This window comes from Athene noctua, chromosome 16, assembly GCF_965140245.1.
Source record: "Athene noctua chromosome 16, bAthNoc1.hap1.1, whole genome shotgun sequence".
In the NCBI taxonomy this organism is placed as follows: Eukaryota; Metazoa; Chordata; class Aves; order Strigiformes; family Strigidae; genus Athene; species Athene noctua.
Window position 1 is genome coordinate 11,818,104 of NC_134052.1, and position 17,638 is coordinate 11,835,741.

The 17,638-nt window shown below is 43.4% G+C and overlaps 1 protein-coding gene across 1 annotated transcript; it reads left to right on the forward strand.

Annotated features, from left to right (window-relative positions):
- The first annotated feature begins 1,563 nt into the window (after positions 1-1,563).
- Positions 1,564-16,967, forward strand: NPEPL1 (aminopeptidase like 1). Its single transcript, XM_074919983.1, has 12 exons — positions 1,564-1,755; positions 2,926-3,111; positions 4,274-4,444; positions 6,822-6,911; positions 7,587-7,668; positions 7,868-8,010; positions 8,570-8,647; positions 12,261-12,361; positions 12,996-13,119; positions 14,304-14,480; positions 15,151-15,261; positions 16,069-16,967. Exons 1-12 carry the CDS (start codon positions 1,606-1,608, stop codon positions 16,225-16,227), a joined length of 1,572 nt encoding a protein of 523 aa, XP_074776084.1. The 5' UTR covers positions 1,564-1,605; the 3' UTR covers positions 16,228-16,967.
- Positions 16,968-17,638: the final 671 nt, after the last annotated feature.

Sequence of the window (17,638 nt, forward strand, 5' to 3'; positions counted from 1 at the left end):
TTTATTTTCTCAGTCTATTACTTTGACTAGGACCCTCCACTGCTGTCCTTAACTTTAATAATGGAAGGATCAAGGGTTAAATGAGTGTTTCCTATTGCTTTATTTACTTTTCAGATAATGTGGCTTTGAGGACAGCGCTGTATTGATATTCTCACGGTAGCAGGAATATCAGAATTTGTACTTGATGACTAGGACCTGACTGCTACCTGGTTGAACCTTTGGAATGTCCCAATCCTGAAATAATTGCTGTGTGTTATTATTGTCTTTCATATCTCCCACGTTGTCCATATGTATTGGAGTAATAGTGAACCCCTAAACAATTTTATGTTCTGTGGCTCAGTAAAAAGACTCATAAAAGTTGGAGTTGGAGCTTGTTTATTGAGTTATCCCGTCCAGTGTGTGAAGGTGCATGACTGACGTCTGCAACAGATTTTCTGGATCTTTTATTCAGGGTAATTTTAAATGTATCAGGCAATAAAGATTCCATAATGTCCCTTCAGAGACCAAGTAAGACCTTACTCTTAAGGAAGTTGTTTCTGAAATTCAGCCTTTTTTTTTTTTTTTTTTTTTTTTTTTGTATTTCCATTATATGCATCAGCATTCACTTTTCCAGTATAAGTGGAAGTGCACTTCCATTCTGATGTTTAGACTTTCCTAGCTGCAGATTAACAAGTATCGATTCCCTACTGACCTAACATGAACAGGAGGTGTTTGGCAAATAGAAAAAAGATGAGGATAGATATCCTATTGTTTAAATTTACTATTAAATCTGGCATTTCCAAAACATTGTTTCTGTTTAATGCTGTATCTCAAAGTCTGTTTTGACTTTTTCCTCTGCTTCTGGGATTATTTTTTAGATGGACGTTTTACCCGATGCCCAACTTCAGGTGGAAAAGCGGAGTTTGGCTGGTTCCGTTTTTGTCCCTATGGAACTTCACACTTTCAACATGAAGCATTCCCATCTTAAAATGGCATTACGAAGGGGCAACACGGACTTTCGGCTTGATACAAATCCACGTCAGTTGCACACGGGGGGAGCTGCGTTAGCACGAACACCTTTCCCTCCTGAAACGACCGTGCAGTAGGACTCGGGATCTCAGGCTTCGCACAGCAGCGTTACCGTCTGGTTTTTCCATTGTCCTCCATAACGCGTTAAGGTGTAAAGCCCCTGATCCACCCCGCTCCTCCGAAACCCGGGCCAAACGCAAAGGCCCGGCGCAAGGCTTCTCCCTAGCCCGGAGCTCTCGGCGCGGGCAGGAGCGCACCGCCGCCGCGCGCCCCGTTGCGCGGGGGAATCCCGGAGCCGAGGGCCCGCACACCGCGCCCGGGCGCGGAGCCGAGAGCGCCGGGGCCGTGCCGGGGCGGCGAGGGGCCGCGGGGCCCTTTCGGGAGCGGTCGGGAAGGCGCCGGGACCCCGCGGACCGCCCGGGCCGGTTCCCTCCGCCGCATCCGGGTCCCGCGGGCCGCCCGGCCCGGCGCGCTGCCCGCCTGCGGTGCCCGGCGCGGCCGCCGGGGGCCGCCCGCGCCGCCGTGGTGCCCGCCCCGCGGAGCCGGCGGCGGCCGGGGCGGAGCCGGGCCGGGCCGAGCCGGGCCGGGGGCAGGAAGATGGCGAACGTGCAGCTGGAGTTCCAGGCCAGCGCCGGCGAGGCGGACCCGCAGAGCCGCCCGCTGCTCGTCCTGGGCCAGCTCCACAACCTGCACCGCCTGCCCTGGGCCCAGCTGCGGGGCAAGCTGCAGCCGCGGGTCACCGAGGAGGTGAGGCCGCGCCGCGGCGGGAGCGCGGGGTCCCCGTTTCCCCGCACACCCCGCCTGAGGCGGCGGCCCCGGGGCGGGCGGGGAGGGGGAGCGCGGCCCCCGCTCCGGCGCCGCCCCCCCCACCCCGGGGCGCCCGCGGGCTCCCCCCGAGGCCGCGTCTCCCCGCCCCGGCCCCGAGCGGCCTCGTGGTGCGGGGGAGGCGGGGGCTCGCCCGGCCTGCGCGGCGCCGGGGCCTGCTGCGCCCGGGGCCGGGAACCCGGCCGGGAGCCCCGGGGCCGGGGCTTTTACCCCCTGAAGCCCGCTCGGAGCGGCCCTTAACGGACACATAAAGGGGAAACGAGGCGCTCGGCGGGCCGGGCCGGGCAGCGGGGTCCGGCCGCAGCCTGTTGCGGGGACCCGCGCAGCCGCTCCCCGCCCGCGGGGGAAGCACCGCGGCCTTGCTCCGTGTGCCCACCTCGACGGGTGCAGGGGGCTCTGCCCTGCGCCGCGGTGACACGGGGGCGGCTGCCATTCACGTAGTTGCTGCAGGACGCGGTCTCAGGTGCCAGATGGCGGGCGGGAGGCAGAGCCTCGCTCCTTGCCCGGGTGAAGGCGATGGCAGCGCTTCCCCTCCCCGGCTCCCAGCCCCTGCGCTGGGCTGCGCGGTCCTGGGTGTTGAAATGGTGTCGATGGCTCGTGGTAGAACGATAAATGCTTCGCATCGCGGCTTTTAGGTCGCTGGATGGTCGGCAGGTATTTTTGCCGGACTCCCGAGCCTCTTATATGACAATGTTTAGCCTTCTTTTTTGTTTCTTTGTTTTTAATTTAATCGCTGTGTGAGAAAATAAGTCAAGACTAGCAAATCAGTCCTTTTATTTATCACTAGTCTCAACTTAAAAGGGCTCTGAAGCAGCCTTTGCGCTAAGTGGTGCGGTTTTAAATTTTAACTCCTATGGTTTAGAGATGCTTGTAAGGGAAAGTACATTTGTATTTTCTGGTTAATAAACAGGTTTGTTGTATTTCCTGTATCTTTTCACGCTAGAGGTTATTGCATTTAAAACCGCCTGCATAATTCCTTTGTTTCCAACACCTAAAATCCTGCGGTTAAAGAGTGCCTAAATATAGTGGGGATGAGATGGGAAGAAAAGACTGATACAGTTATTTGTCTTTAAATTCTTCTTTTCTCCGCAGATATGGCAGTCGGCTTTAAGCACTCTGAATCCGAACCCCACGGACAGCTGTCCTCTCTACCTGAATTACGCCACTGTGGCCGCTTTGCCTTCCAGGGTCAGCCGGCACAATAGCCCATCTGCAGCTCAGTTCATCACCCGCCTGGTTAGAAATTGCCTTCCAGGAGGTGTCAACAGATGTATTGTTGTAAGTGGTTATTTGAAAATGCTTCTGGTGAAATGTCTAGTCAAGTATTTTCTCGACTTTTCAGGATTTTAGCTGTATCCAAGGCGACCGGAGGTGGGCAAGTTTTACTGATATAATTATACTGACATTTATAAATGGTTTTGCACTGACGCGTAAACAAGACCTAACTATAATAGCTTATGTATGCTCAAGCAGTTGGAGGGAATGAAGGTTGGATATGTACGGAATGTCTTCAGCTAGGAATGTCCATGCAAAGGAAACTAGTAGTGGCTTTTTTCAAGCTAGGATTTACGACATGCTTAAGAAGATTGACGTAGCCTGCGTGCAGGGTGCTGTGTCTATATTGCATGACCCATTTAAGGTGCCTTGTTTGTGTTATTCAGTGAATTTTAAAAAGTCTTGATGCAAAGTAATGCTGCAGTGTGAGTCCTTTGCAGGACAAGCTCTTGAACTACTTTGGTCATCCTCTGTATCAGCCTGATGATTCTGTGGCTTCTCGAGGTTAATTCAGATTTCTAGGTTGTTAGAGAGGACTTTATAATAATCAATGTCAGTAACAAAATGTAATTATACTCTTCACTTGGAAAACTTATTTGCAAGAGTAATAGCCCTACTTATTTTTTTTCCCTTACGGTTACCTTTGAAAATGTTTAACAAAAACTGCTTTCCATTGGTAATTTCTGTAATGAACTTCAGAAAAACCTTCTACATGTTAAAAAGCTATTGCGTTAATATTAGCCACATTCTCATATCATTTCTCTTCATTTCATTTGTTTTGGACACATATTGATGGTTCCCATGCTTTTTTTTTTTTTTTTTTTTGTCTTGATCTGTAGGCTAACCTGCGTTAATTGCACTAGTATAATTAAAGCAGTCCAACTCCATTATAAAGATGTCCTAATTCCCACACAGTCAAGCCCAGCAGTGTAATTCATTTCCATATGGGAAATGAACTGAACCAATTCACTGTGGTACAGTCCGTACTGTCACTCCATTCATGCAAAACATGACATACTAGTATGTCTTGATTCAGACATCAGTTATCTCCCACCCCTTTTTTTTTTTCTTTGCCCCCTTCTTCACCAATAATATCACAGGTAATAGATCCTTTTAAATGTAGTCTTCCATATCCCTAATGTTTATCTTCTGGCTGGTGTTTCAGATGGTCTGTGAGCGGTCTGAAGTCTTCGCTTCTGCTTGTGCATTGGCCAGGGCTTTCCCGTTGTTCACACATCGGTCCAGCGCATCAAGACGCACAGAGAAGAAAACTGTAACAGTAGAGTTTTTCCTGGTTGGACAAAACAATGGACCAATAGAAGTGGCAACACTTAAAGTAAGATTTTGGTTTTTTCGTCATCAGTTTTTTCCATTATTTCCTGAAATTATTCTTTTTTTCAATTTCTTGCATGTCCAAATACATCTGTCTCAGGCTACATATGGAATAGGTGTTGTATCTAAAGTAATAAAGGTCAAAGTTCCTTGAAACTGGTCAGTTCACAGCACCCTGTGAATAGTAATATTGAATGTATTACTGCAGCAAAAGCCAAAGACGTTGTTCAGAATTTAGATTTCAGGACTGGAAGACACCAAACAAATAGCACCAAGAAAATGTCTCCTTTCTCATGTTTACGGTAGATGGAAATAGTATATTTTTAGCCTTTAATATCACAGTGTCTTCAATGTGAGGGCTTCTCACTTTCTTTTACCTGGGCAAAATCAGTATGTGGCTGTGCAGGTGAATATCACAGTGAGGTCACTAAAAGTTGCTTATTATGGGATCACATATGGCCTCTGCTATTTTTGCCTGACGTACCTCTTTCGCTGAGTTTTTCTAGCAAGAAACAAGACCCTAAGAAACAAGAGCTTGGAGATGAGCTGTACATAACAGTTAAATATGTCTAAGTCATCTTTCAATAGTGGATAATCAAACACTGTTTCCCTTGTACCTGACTGTTATAGAGAGGAAACTCCCCATCAGGTAACTTCTAGTATGCTAGGTCATTCCTCTTCAAGATCCTAACTTAAAAGCTATTCCAAGGTTTGCACTTAAGCTGTCTGGCAGCTTCCTGCTCAGTGCTCCAGGGTCTGTGCTTCAGTACAGATGAATACTCACTTAGCTGATCAGTCAGTGTGAGGTTATACAAATCCCTTATATTTTGGCAGTAGATTTGACAAATACCGTGTTGCTGCATCTGAAATTCACAGAATTGTAGCTTTAGGGTATTTTTTTTTTTTTCTTCCAGTATCTTTTCCTCCATACTTTGTCCTTACTCTGTGAACTGATTTGGCCATAGCAAATGATGCCAGAGTAGTTTTCAGGAAAGTGACAAAGACAGGCATGCTATGAGTACAACTGTTGATCACTCAATTTTTCCATGCCCCAAATCAGAAAAAACATAACTGGTGTCAAAAATAGTTCCTTCAGATAGGTAGATTCCAAACCACTTGGGTTATTTATAACTAAAAAACAAAGCTGAAATTATTTCTACCTCCTGTTCTTCCTCTTGATGTCAGTGCCAAAACTATTAGTGGCTTCCTCCAAGCTAAATTTTCACCCCTTAAACTCAACCAGCACCAGACAGCTAATGTAGAGCATGGAAGAGGATTTTTTTTTTTAGCTAAACCCCTCCCTTGGCATGTTGCTGTATTTTGCACTTACTGCATTGTCCAGGTTATTTTATGGGGAGGACTAGCAGGGATTGTCACAGTTTTACAAGGCAGTTATTAAATACTGCCATTATTGAGGTTCTCTCTGAGTACCCTGGAAACCAAACATCTTATTTTTGCAAGTCTCTTTGTTTCCCTCAGACTTGACCTTTGGGTTAGAGCACCTCCATTTACCTGCATGGCCCTAATGGTGAATCACTCCAAACCTAGCTTGGCTCCCAAGGAGTCCTTGTTCCTTTAGGGGAAGTAAAGCAATCAAAAGTAATGGTAGGGAATCGGGCACCATTCCAAAGCAAGCCAAGGTTTATGAGTCTTCTGGGATACAGAATGTATAGAGTCCTCAGGCCAGCCTGGCCAAGCCAAACTTCAGATGCTGCAGCACAAATGACTATCCAACACATCACATTCTTCTGAAACCCATCTTGACTCACCCATCTGCTGTGTGTGGTCTTCAGGGTAGTGTGGCTACTGGAAAGCTTGAACAGTTTCCTTCCACCTAATTTTTTTGTTTCCAGTTGTTGGTTCACAGGAGTTAAAAGTTGAAGCTTAGTGTCTGGTGCCCTCATTGACCTCTTTGCCGGGAGGACCCTTCTTTAAGGAAGGACCCTCAGTGTGCTCACTGTTGACCACTTTGATTCTGTCCACCCTGGCTTAGATAAGCTTTTATGCAGTCCAGGTGAGGGTCAGTCCATTCTGTCACAGGAATGAGGAAACAGATATATGCATGTTTTAAACGAATATGGAATAGTCCACATTCCCCCTAGGCCTGCCATATAGAATGTCTTATGGTAGTAATCTTTATTGCACTCAGCCAGTCTGCCTGCCATATATAAACTCTGCGTTTTCCCATGTTGTAGATTGTGTAATCTCTGCAGGTTTCCAACTCAAGCAACACAACTGCCCATGATTGGTTGCAGTTAAGCATTAATGTGCTCCAGAGGAACCACACATCTGGTGTAGGCTGCATAGGGCTAAATGCAAAGCTGTGCAGAAAACCAGCCAAACCAAGGCCAGTTCTCAGGTGTCCTCACTTCTTTTCATAGTGTCTGGCAAGTGCTACAGAAGGAGTCAGGCTGGCTGCTCGAATTGTGGACACCCCATGCAATGAGATGAACACAGACGCCTTCCTGGAGGTAGGTAATACACCTGATGAGTAAGAGTTACTAATTGTAAGTCTAGACTGCAGTTACCAAGAACTAGTGTTGCTATCTCTTAGAAAAACTTGTATGTCAGCAGTGGGAAGCACATCAAAGAACCTGTCCAAAGATGCTGAGGCTATTTCTTTGGCCTTTAATATTTCGTAGAACTTTACTGAGTTGGAAGGAGGCAGAGTGTACATCTTGGGGTAAGGCACTGGGGGTCAGGAGACATGAGTTCTCTATTCAGTCATGACACTGACTGCTCTGCCAGGGCTGGTGTTGTCTGATGGTGATAAGAGTTTCTGAAATTATGGGACAGAAGTTGACATGTTTCCAAATGAGTTTTATCATAAGATCTGGAAAGCTGTTGAGAAAATATTTCTGTCCTGTTGCATCATGATCCAATAGAGTGAACAGCTGGCGTTTACCTCTGAAGATTTCTTTTACTGGCGTAGCTTAAAGGTCAAATTTGTATTTCATGCCATAGTAAGTCAAGGATGTCTCAGTGGAATTAGGCCATTGGAAAACCAGCACCACTCCCAAAATTGTGATTGTTTGTATGTGTATGGATGCAGAAATCGCACAGAACCCTTATGTGTGGAAATTCAGAAATGTGTCCTTCTGATGACTGACTGACTGACAATGTCCTGTTTTCTTTCAATGATAAAGGAAATCAAAAAAGTTGGCAAGGATTTGGGGATTACTCCTACCATTATTCGAGATGAGGAGCTGAAAGAGAGAGGCTTTGGAGGTATATCTTGTTGAAAATTCAGCTTTTTTTTCCTAGCAGTTAATTTGAATGCTTTGTTGTCTTCGCTCTATGTTTTATTTGCACATTCCTGCAACAGTTTTATTGCCCATAGTATTCCAAGGTGTTTTACAGAAAATAGCCACAGATTGCACCCCACAGTCTTTCTTCCCTATGAGTGGTTTAATTCTCTGTTTTCCAGGTATCTACGGAGTTGGCAAGGCAGCTCTGCATCCTCCAGCCCTAGCAGTTCTCAGTCACACTCCAGATGGTGCTACACAGACCATTGCATGGGTGGGCAAAGGTATTGTGTATGACACTGGAGGACTCAGCATTAAGGGGAAGGTACATAAACTTGTTTTTCTACTGCCTTTGCTTACGGTGTTGTCTTCTGGTGGAAATAATTCAGTTAATGTCTGTAGGAAACCAGAGTATACTTATTTGAGTAAACATTTGATCTGCTGTCATCCATATGGATGCAAACTACCAGGGGAGAAAACCAAATAGGATTCAAGGAACGTTTTACAGAGCAGTTAAATAGCTACCTGATACTTTGCCCTTTAAGTATTGCCCACTACTAGGAGAAAGGAAGAAACAAAGGTGTTTAATTTCTGATTTTGGAGACATATCCAAAACCCATTTGAGTTGGCTCCAGTACAGATCTTGTAAACAACATTTTTATTTTTTCTTGTCTAACAATTTAGCAGCAGAGGTTTAGTATTTTCCTGTTCTAAGGCAAGATCCACCAGTAAGCAGGTGCACATGTTCTGTGTTTCTATTACGACTGAGCACTGTCAAGCCTAGAGTTACAGAAGCATCAGAAATACTCGTTTTAGCAGGCAGTATGCGAAATTCTCTTTTAAACTGAAAAAAAAAAAAAATCTCTATGGTTCTGTTTAAACAGACTACTATGCCTGGAATGAAACGAGACTGTGGTGGAGCAGCTGCTATTTTGGGTGCCTTCAGAGCCACTGTAAAGCAAGTAAGTAAAATGTGTTAATTGATATCATGTATCCAAGCATTGCCAAAGAGCAGTCTGGCTTTTGGATATATTCCCAGATATGGGGGCCAGTCTAATCCTGAAGTTCTGACTATTAGTGATCTTGAGCCACTCTGCTCTTTCTGCTATTTCATGAAAATATTTCAAATCCTTACTGGGATCTTGAGAATTGTGAGAAATTCTTGGAGTGCTCTTTTTTTTTTTTTTAAGAGTCTTTCTTGAATTTTAGGGGTTTTCTGTGGACTGAGTGGTTTCTAGTTCCTTGAACCAGATTTATACCCGAGTTATCCAGTGCTGATTTTGTTTAAGCTGTGGGATTTGGGGCAGCTGTCATCCCCTTAGCAAAGAAGGGGATGAGTGGCTCTGGAATATGAAGTCTGTCCATATTCCAAATCCTGTGCCAGTTCTAATATTAACCTACTGGGGAAGTGACAGCTCTAGTCTCATTAGGTGCTGCTTGTTGGTTTGCTCCTGTGGTCAGATAGTAGGGGAGCTGAGAGAAAGCCAGGTTTTGAAATATGAAGAATTAAAAAAATGCATATTGCACTTTAACAATAACTGAGGAAAAGAAGTGGCCACTGCCAATAGAACTCTGCCCTCTCCACAAATCCACTGACTGAGTCTTGCTGACAGAGCAGTTATTGCCTCCAAGGAGTATCCAAAGTTCAAAGAACATTTACTGCTGCAGATTAATGCATAGATTTGATGGAAGCTCTGTCCAGGGGATGATCAGTGCCAGATTCCCATTTATCAGCGTCTTAGCTCTGTGCCTTGGCCCTAGCAGTATGTTTGATGTGGAAAGGTTGTAAACTTCACAGTTATCTGTAGAGACTTAAAATTGAAAACAGATTTGTGAGCTGCACCTTGGGCAGAACAGCTGGCTAGGTCCTTCAGAAAGTTAGATCACACGTTTGCAAGGGACAAGAGCTAGAACATACACTGTGCTTTGGGAGAGTCTGGGAAGCCATGGATGTGGTACCTTCTTCTGGTGATTCAGTCCTTGTTTCCGAAGTAGTTCTCTGTGTAATTATCTGCACTGAGAGAAGTTGCATTCACAATCACAGTAGGTGTGAATGTAAGTGATCTGTCATTTCATATGCAATTATTGTAACAGTGAATAAACTGGCAGTAGTATGTTGGGACAAACTGGGCCTAAAGAAGCTGTCATATCTGACAAGAAATCTTTGCCTTTGTATGTAAATACAAAAGAATGATCTTACTGCTTAATTTTACAATCTCATGTAAGAAGTCCTGTTAATGAAATCCATATAGAAAATATATTACAGACAGGTAGTAGAAAGAATTTGTCATTACTGTTTCAGGACTTTTTTATTTTTTTAAATGCTCTTAAGAATGATACAAAGCTGGAAGAGTTTTAAATTAGCTGTGCTTTGTCACAGAGACTGAAGTTGGAAATGTTTATTGGATAGAGAGCTCTGTGGGAAGAGGGGCAGAGGTTATTATCCATCTTCAGAAAATACCTGCCTACATGCTGTTCAGCAGTTTTACAATGTGATTTAAAAGGCTTTGGATAGCAAAATTAAACATGTGAGTTTTCCTAGATAGATGCATTTCATCCATTGTGAGCTTTCCAACACGGGAGAAGAGTAAAACATTCACTTAGATCAAGAAGTATTTCAGAAGTTTTACATGCTAACGTAGTGAATCCTGCTTTTAAAGAGCTCGAGACAGAATGAGATTCAGGAAAAGGCAAATGATACTGGAAGCGCATTTTCACTTTTTGACAGTTGATTAACCACCTCTCCCACTTGGAAAATTTGGTGCAGTCCACTGAGAGATTGTGAATAAAGTGGAGTTTTTGCTGCACAGACCATTTTGGAAGAGCAAAGAGTCACAGCTGGAAGGTTACCTCAACAATGCTGTTTGCCCACTGGCTGGACTAGAAACTGCGAAGCTACTTTATGGCTTCTAGATGCTGCCCATTATTTTGAAAAGTTTTAATTGATGCATTTGTCATTTAGACTTTAGAACATGAGCTGATTGAGCAAGTCTAGATTTCTTCAGCTACAGACTTTTATCAAGAGATTAACAGTAAAACTGACCCTGGTTTCCCTAGAAATTTGATGTGATGTTTTTAAGGATAGCTATCCCAGTTGAGGAGGAACTTTGTTTTTATTTGTTAAATGCTGCTGTCTCCCTTTCTGTTCCTAGAATTCCTCCACACAATACAGCTGTTATATAAATAATAAAATCATCATACATTTTAAAACATCATCCATAACTGTATAAGCATTTGATTTTAAACCAAAATAAATCTGAATGAGATATGCCAGAAGAGAAGGGGGGGGGGGGGCGGAGTTTGAAAATGCTGTGTGCCTCCCAGCAGGAATGATACATTGAAAAAAAGAAAAACCAACACCCGCCCCCCCCCCCCCCCCCCCCCCCCCCCCAAAAAAAAAAAATTCATCTTACCATGGATATTTTTGGTTCTACATGGGAAGAGAGAGGATAGGGTGTAGCTGACCTGTGGTGCAGGTTGGATGCTCAAGGGCAGCAAGCTGTCTTGTTGGCAGCTGGGACATCCACTGAGCCAGGAGAATACCACCATGATCCAAGAATTGCCATGATCAAAGTTACTTCCCATCAAAATTCTCAGAGATGAAATCTGTTGGTTGGTTTTTTTAGGGAAAGTCTACAGTTCACAAATGGCTGCGTATCAGCATTTACTATTCCCATCGTTTTCCACTATTACTGTAGGCTCTTCCGCAGTGTGGCGGAAATGACAGGAAGGAGCTCAGTTTCTCAGATGGCCCCAGCTGTATCTTTGTTGTTCTGGAGACTAAATAAAAGCAGTGGAAAATACAGAGTTTGGAAAATAATCCCAAGCATCCTGGCTGGCTGTGTAACGTCCTCTCACAAGCCTTTGTAATTTTGATGTCACTTTGAAAGCATCCGTTGCTTGGATCTTTCCTTTGTGGCTACAAAAGATGAAGGAGTTACACAGTTTGGACGTGTTGTTTGTGATTGCTGTTGTGAGTCAATGTTAGAGTTGTATTAAAATTAGATGAGTGCGGTGTCGCATCTTAGATGTCTTCTGCTGGTTTTCATAGAGGGGTAGTGTAGTTTAGTGACTTAGGGCTTGGTTTTGGTGTGCCTGGCAGCTTCCTGGTGAGCTCAGTGGGCTTTGGAGTTGTGCTTGTAAAGATCTTACTGGAGCTGTCTGTAAAGAGCTGAACGTGCTCTTCCCAGGGAATCCGTTTGACTAAACATATCCCCCTCCAGTTGCATCTGCACATTGCTATAGGAGGTGTTTTAATTTGGGTATCTTGCAACTGAGAGAAGATAGTACAGACTGCTTAACTTGACAAGGACTTTCTAGATCCCTTCCCCAGTTGTCTGTCACATGCATATATGCTTTTATGCACACTCCAGTGAGAACTCTAAAGCCAGTATTAGATGTTACCTCCTTGCCCGCTTTCTTTAGCTCTTGGCCTCAGCTTCAAGATATTCCTCACAGATTTCCCATGTAATTAGTGGCATTGCTGTCAAGAAGTCATAATCCCTCATTTATTTCAGTCCCCATAAATTAGCATGATGTGAATCAAAAGCCATTTCTCTCCTATTGTTGTTACAGGGTTTTAAAGACAATCTTCATGCTGTTTTTTGTTTGGCCGAGAATGCAGTCGGACCACGTGCAACAAGACCTGACGACATTCATGTTCTTTACTCTGGAAAGTAAGATTGTATTGATCCTTTTCAGAAAAATATTGAGAGGCAACCTCATCTGTATATCTGAGTACCATGTAGATGATGAACCTGTCCTTCATCAGCTTCCTTAAATACTGATAATTGTATTTCTGACAGTCGTAGCAGTGAGTCTTAAGTGTGCTTAGAGTTTTCTATTGGATATGTAAATACACATCAAAATACGTATCATACAGTGTGAGCTGAAGTTTCCTTAAAGCACTCGGGCGTTTCTTCCAGTACAGCCAGTTTTCTGTGTCCATGTAGTCTATATTGTCTCAGTCGCAGAGGCAGGCTACCACTGTATAAGAATCTCTTCTTGTTTTAAGCAGAGTATGATACCTCTTTGTATGGCAGTAATTTGTAAAATTCCAGCTCGACGTGCTAGGCATTATACAGGCCCAGCAAGTAGACCCAACCACAAGGACAGGACTGTTGTATCTCTTTTCCATGTGTGCTCTGGATGCTTGCAGCTGGGGAATAAGCAGCCGTACAGACTTGCAGAGTCAAATAAGAAAGCACATTAGGTTTGAATCTGCTTTCTAATCCAGTATTCTAGTCCAGACAGATGAGTCAGCTTCCAGCCTGAAGCACTATTGTATTAAATGCCCTCTCTTCTTCCTAGAACTGTGGAAATCAATAACACTGATGCAGAAGGTAGACTGATACTGGCTGATGGAGTAGCTTATGCGTGCAAGGATCTTGGAGCTGATATCATTCTTGATATGGCCACTCTTACTGGAGCTCAGGTACTGATGCAGAATTGCTAGTGGACAGGAGGGCCATCTTACTGTCTGTGAATTCTACACTTCTTTGCCTCTGTTCTGCTTGTCTTTAGGGGAAAGTAGATACCATGAACTGTTGTGCTTGATGGTGACTTCCTAAACTTGTGCAAGAGAAAGTTGCCAACAGCAACCCCAGTAAATGGTAATCTTCTGTACACATGGCACGTGCCATGAACATATTACCTTTATAACTGCATTATCAAGCAGTGTTTTCTGTTGTTTATGCAACTTTTTTGCTCTTGCATACTTAAAGAAAAAATGGTATTCTTCTGATGACATTAGCAGCTGATGTAAGTGATCCAGTACTCAATGTGTGCAATTCAGTAGCTTTATAATTAGCAGAAGTGATTTGATGATAGTGATAAGGAATTTTCTTGTCCATAAGATGGCTTACATTGTAAGTCATACACAGTGTGATACAAGGGTACACAAATTGAGTGCTATTATTTTTTTGAAATCTGTCCCTGTTTTATAGAAGGTTATATGGATGAACAGTGATTCTTGTGGTTTAGTTTTCTAGAAAATGAGTTGGTGTTTGTATCAGGAGAAATGGTGGCAAATTTCAGAAACATGAATGTTGCATACACTGGTGTAGACATCAGTCCTTTGAAAGTTTCTCATCCCTGTCCTACTGGAAAACTGGTGTGATGGTGGCTTCTGGGTTTTGTATATTTGGAAGGAAGCAGCCTTTCCAATGAATGGGGATGGTGCATTCAGACTGTTTGTGTGATTGACACATGTTGCTGGGGTATCCTCTGTGTGTGCATGTGTTAGATGTTTTATTTATAATTCATTGTTGATTTAATTTTATTTCGAAGGATTAATAATTATAAAGTGATATAGTTTGCTTGTTCAGTAACTATAAAGAAATATTTTTGTGGGACAGTGGTTTGAATAGGCCAGATAAATGCAGACTATTTCACTGCAGAATGGATTTTCAGAAATTTTAAAAGATTCAGCAGCAGCTACAATGTCTTTGTCTACATTTGTAACACTATCTTCTCGTGGAGTAGTTTTGAGACATTTTTTTCTTGGTGGTTTTGTTAGATGGAAAGGAGCTGGTAATGTTAAGAAGGAAGTAGTACAGAATTATCCTACCCAGCACAGTTAAGGTGAATCCTTCCTGATTTTGTCTTATATCTCACTAGGGAATTGCTACAGGAAAGTATCATGCTGCTGTCCTTACCAATAACGAAGAATGGGAAAAGGCTTGTGTTAAAGCTGGTCGGAACTGTGGGGACTTGGTCCATCCTCTTGTGTATTGTCCTGAGCTCCACTTCAGTGAATTTACCTCTGCTGTAGCTGATATGAAGAACTCTGTGGCGGTAAGATTATTTTTACTTTTAAATTTCATTTATTACATAAAAATGTGTGTTTTCTGGATAATGTGCTAGCCTGTTGATATCTGGCTGAAAGCTCTTCAGGTGGGCTATAATCTTTTACAAATGGGCCATATAATTATGGCCTTCAGGATCTCTTACCTGGGAATTTGCAGGCTGTATGTCACTACACTGACACTCAGTGTCAATTTTAAACAGGGTAGCCTGTGCAAAGGTGTCTTTGGGCTGCTTGCGTTTTAAGCGTGGCCCCAAGATGAATGCTAGATTCCTGGATGGAGACAGTTAAGATGGGTATTCCTCCGATTGTACATAACCAGCAGAGGCAGTAACTGGGAATGTAGAAACCAGGAAATTGAGGACAGAGGCCTTGGGAATTGCTGCAGCTGCTTTTGCTGTGTTTGGGAGTTACAACGTGCAGTTAAGTTGCAAAAGCATTGCAGGAGAGAGCTTAGGCAGAAGAGGAATTGAGCAGGGCCAGACTGCTACCTGGGATTAAGTCAAAGGATTTACAGTATAGTTGGTTTGCAAGACTGTGTTTTAGGACCATTCATTAAGCTTTGAATTAGATTTGCATAACTCTTTTTTTCTGTAGGCAAGAATAAAACATTGACATTTTCTTTTCTTGTAAGACCAACTATTTTTATTGGTTTTGCAGGACCGAGACAATACTCCAAGCTCCTGTGCTGGGCTCTTCATTGCTTCTCACATCGGCTTTGACTGGCCTGGAGTGTGGGTCCATATAGACATTGCTGCACCTGTCCATGCAGTGAGTATGTTCCTACGACTTCAGATAGTTCCTGAGCAAAGAAAATGCCTTGTGCCTGCAGGTACTCTGAATTCTGTGCCATCAAATTCAGAGCAAGAGAATTAAGTGAAGAAGAGTTATTTTTGAAAAGCATTGACTCTTCAATCTGTGTTGGGAATTTCTTTGTATTGGTAGCTTCATCCATTCGTATTTTCCATCTTGTTTTTAAAATATTCTACTGGTCACTTTAATCAGCCACATCTTTATGATTGTAAACTTTGACAACTTGCCTGCTTTCTGTTCATGGCAATAATCCTAGCCTTCCATTTTTACCCATATTGTTTTAAGGTGATTGACCAGTTGAGTCAGAGACCATCTGCAGTAGAGAAGACACTTGTTTCCTCTTGGGGGGGGGGCTGCTCTCCTCCCTTTGATGGAACTTTGTTTATATTCTTTTTTCCAAAAAAACCAACCTGATTTACTCCCGCCTCCTTTTTTTTTTTTTTTAAACCCAATTTACTCAGCTCATACTCCAAATCCATGCTCACAGTGGGTGGGACATTCCCTGCCCTGAGCAACACTGGCATAAATCCCCCCTAGAGTCAGTGTGAGCTCTGTTCTCATGTGAATTAACTGACATTTTGGCTTACTCTGACAGGGATAGATTCCCATAGCAGTAAGGATACAGAAGCACAAGCTGAGCAGGCCTGTCTGGGACCCTGAGTATTTGCTGTGGCCAAGTGCCATCACTGCTACTAAATTAAAACTAGATTCAAATGATACAATCTGAAGTGTGAATTGTGTGTGTTCTTTTTTTTTTTTCCATAGGGTGAACGAGCTACTGGCTATGGCGTGGCTTTGTTGCTGTCCCTGTTTGGAGGGGCATCTGAAGACCCTTTGCTAAACATGGTGTCCCCTCTTGGGTGCAACGGTGACTCTCCCACCGAAGACATGGAGAGGGATTCCAAAAGGCGACGCCTGGTGTAACGCACCCCAGCCCGAAGTGACGGGGTGTGGGGGTTACCTCACTTTGCACTGATTCATTCTCGAGCAATGAAAATGTCACACGTCAAAAATTGCCATTTTTTTTACTATCATAATAAGTTTTATTACTTGTTTCTGATAAAAACAGCCTGATTTCTTGGGTTTTTTTAAATTATTGGTGCACATGATTGCTGAACAATATCAGTGGTGCAGAGTCCAGGCTCAACTAACTGTATCAGGAAGAGGGCACATCCTCCTCTGAGCTCCTCACAAAACCTAACTAAGTGCATTAATGCATGAGAAGCTCTCTCTAGTCTGAAGAAGCAACTGCAGCTCTTGCTTACAAAGCCTTCTGAATTACTTATTATATGTGAGGTTTTATCAGACATTTCTGCAGGCCCCACTACATCTCAGAACACAGGACAAGGGAAAAAACCTCTCTAGACTTGGGTTATTCAATGACAATGTAGCTTAGCAACAAAGGAGATGTAATGAAAAAAGGCCTATAGTTTTAATAAGGTGCTGTTTCGCATGTTTAATGTTTTTCTGACCTGTAAAATCAGCGAGAGTGGTCCAGAACATATCTCTACGTAAATCTTTCACATACAATTACAGAATGTATTCATGTTAAATGAGGAAAAAGAAAATAGAGGGACTGTGATTGAGTAAAATCGGTTTACAAAGCAGAGTGGCTTCTTGCCACTTAATAAATTTATTATTATTAAAGCAGCTTATGTATCCCATGTGGCGTTTCATGGTGTTATTTACATTTCTGAGAACACTGAGTGCTCCAAAATTTTGTGCACGACACCATTACTGTGTTCAAATTCCTTTCCCCAGCACTCATACACCTGAAAACAGACTATTCTAACAACAGTAACAGCTTACACTGAATGGTTTGGGGCAGGTCTGAAGAACTTACACTGAGTCACTTCATTTGTTTGATTCAGCAGTAATCAGGGATATGTATAAACCAGTCACAAGGAGCTTACAGGTACTAGTTTGGCTTGGACACCCACGGGAAGTGACTTGCCCTGATTTATGTCATGTCAGCAGCAGAGCTGGGAACAGAGTGACGTTTAATCAGAGCTGGTCCCTGGCCGGTGGCTCAAGCGTCAGCCTTTGGAAACATTTCTTGGCTCAGCCAGAGTGTTGATGGTGAAAAATCCCACCCAGCACACACTTTTGGCTGCTTTGCAGATAAAGTCAAGCCGAGTTGTGATGAATTACACCTTTCCTGTGTTGGAGGTGATCTCTGGAGAGAACTGGTGCAAGGTTTTAGATGGAGTTCCAACAATGAGGCACACATCTGGTTTAGCCATGAGTCTTTTTGATTAAAGACTTCGTGGAAATCTTAACTCAGAAGGGAGAAGAAACAACATTTTTCATTCTGGTTTTGTGGCTATATTTGATT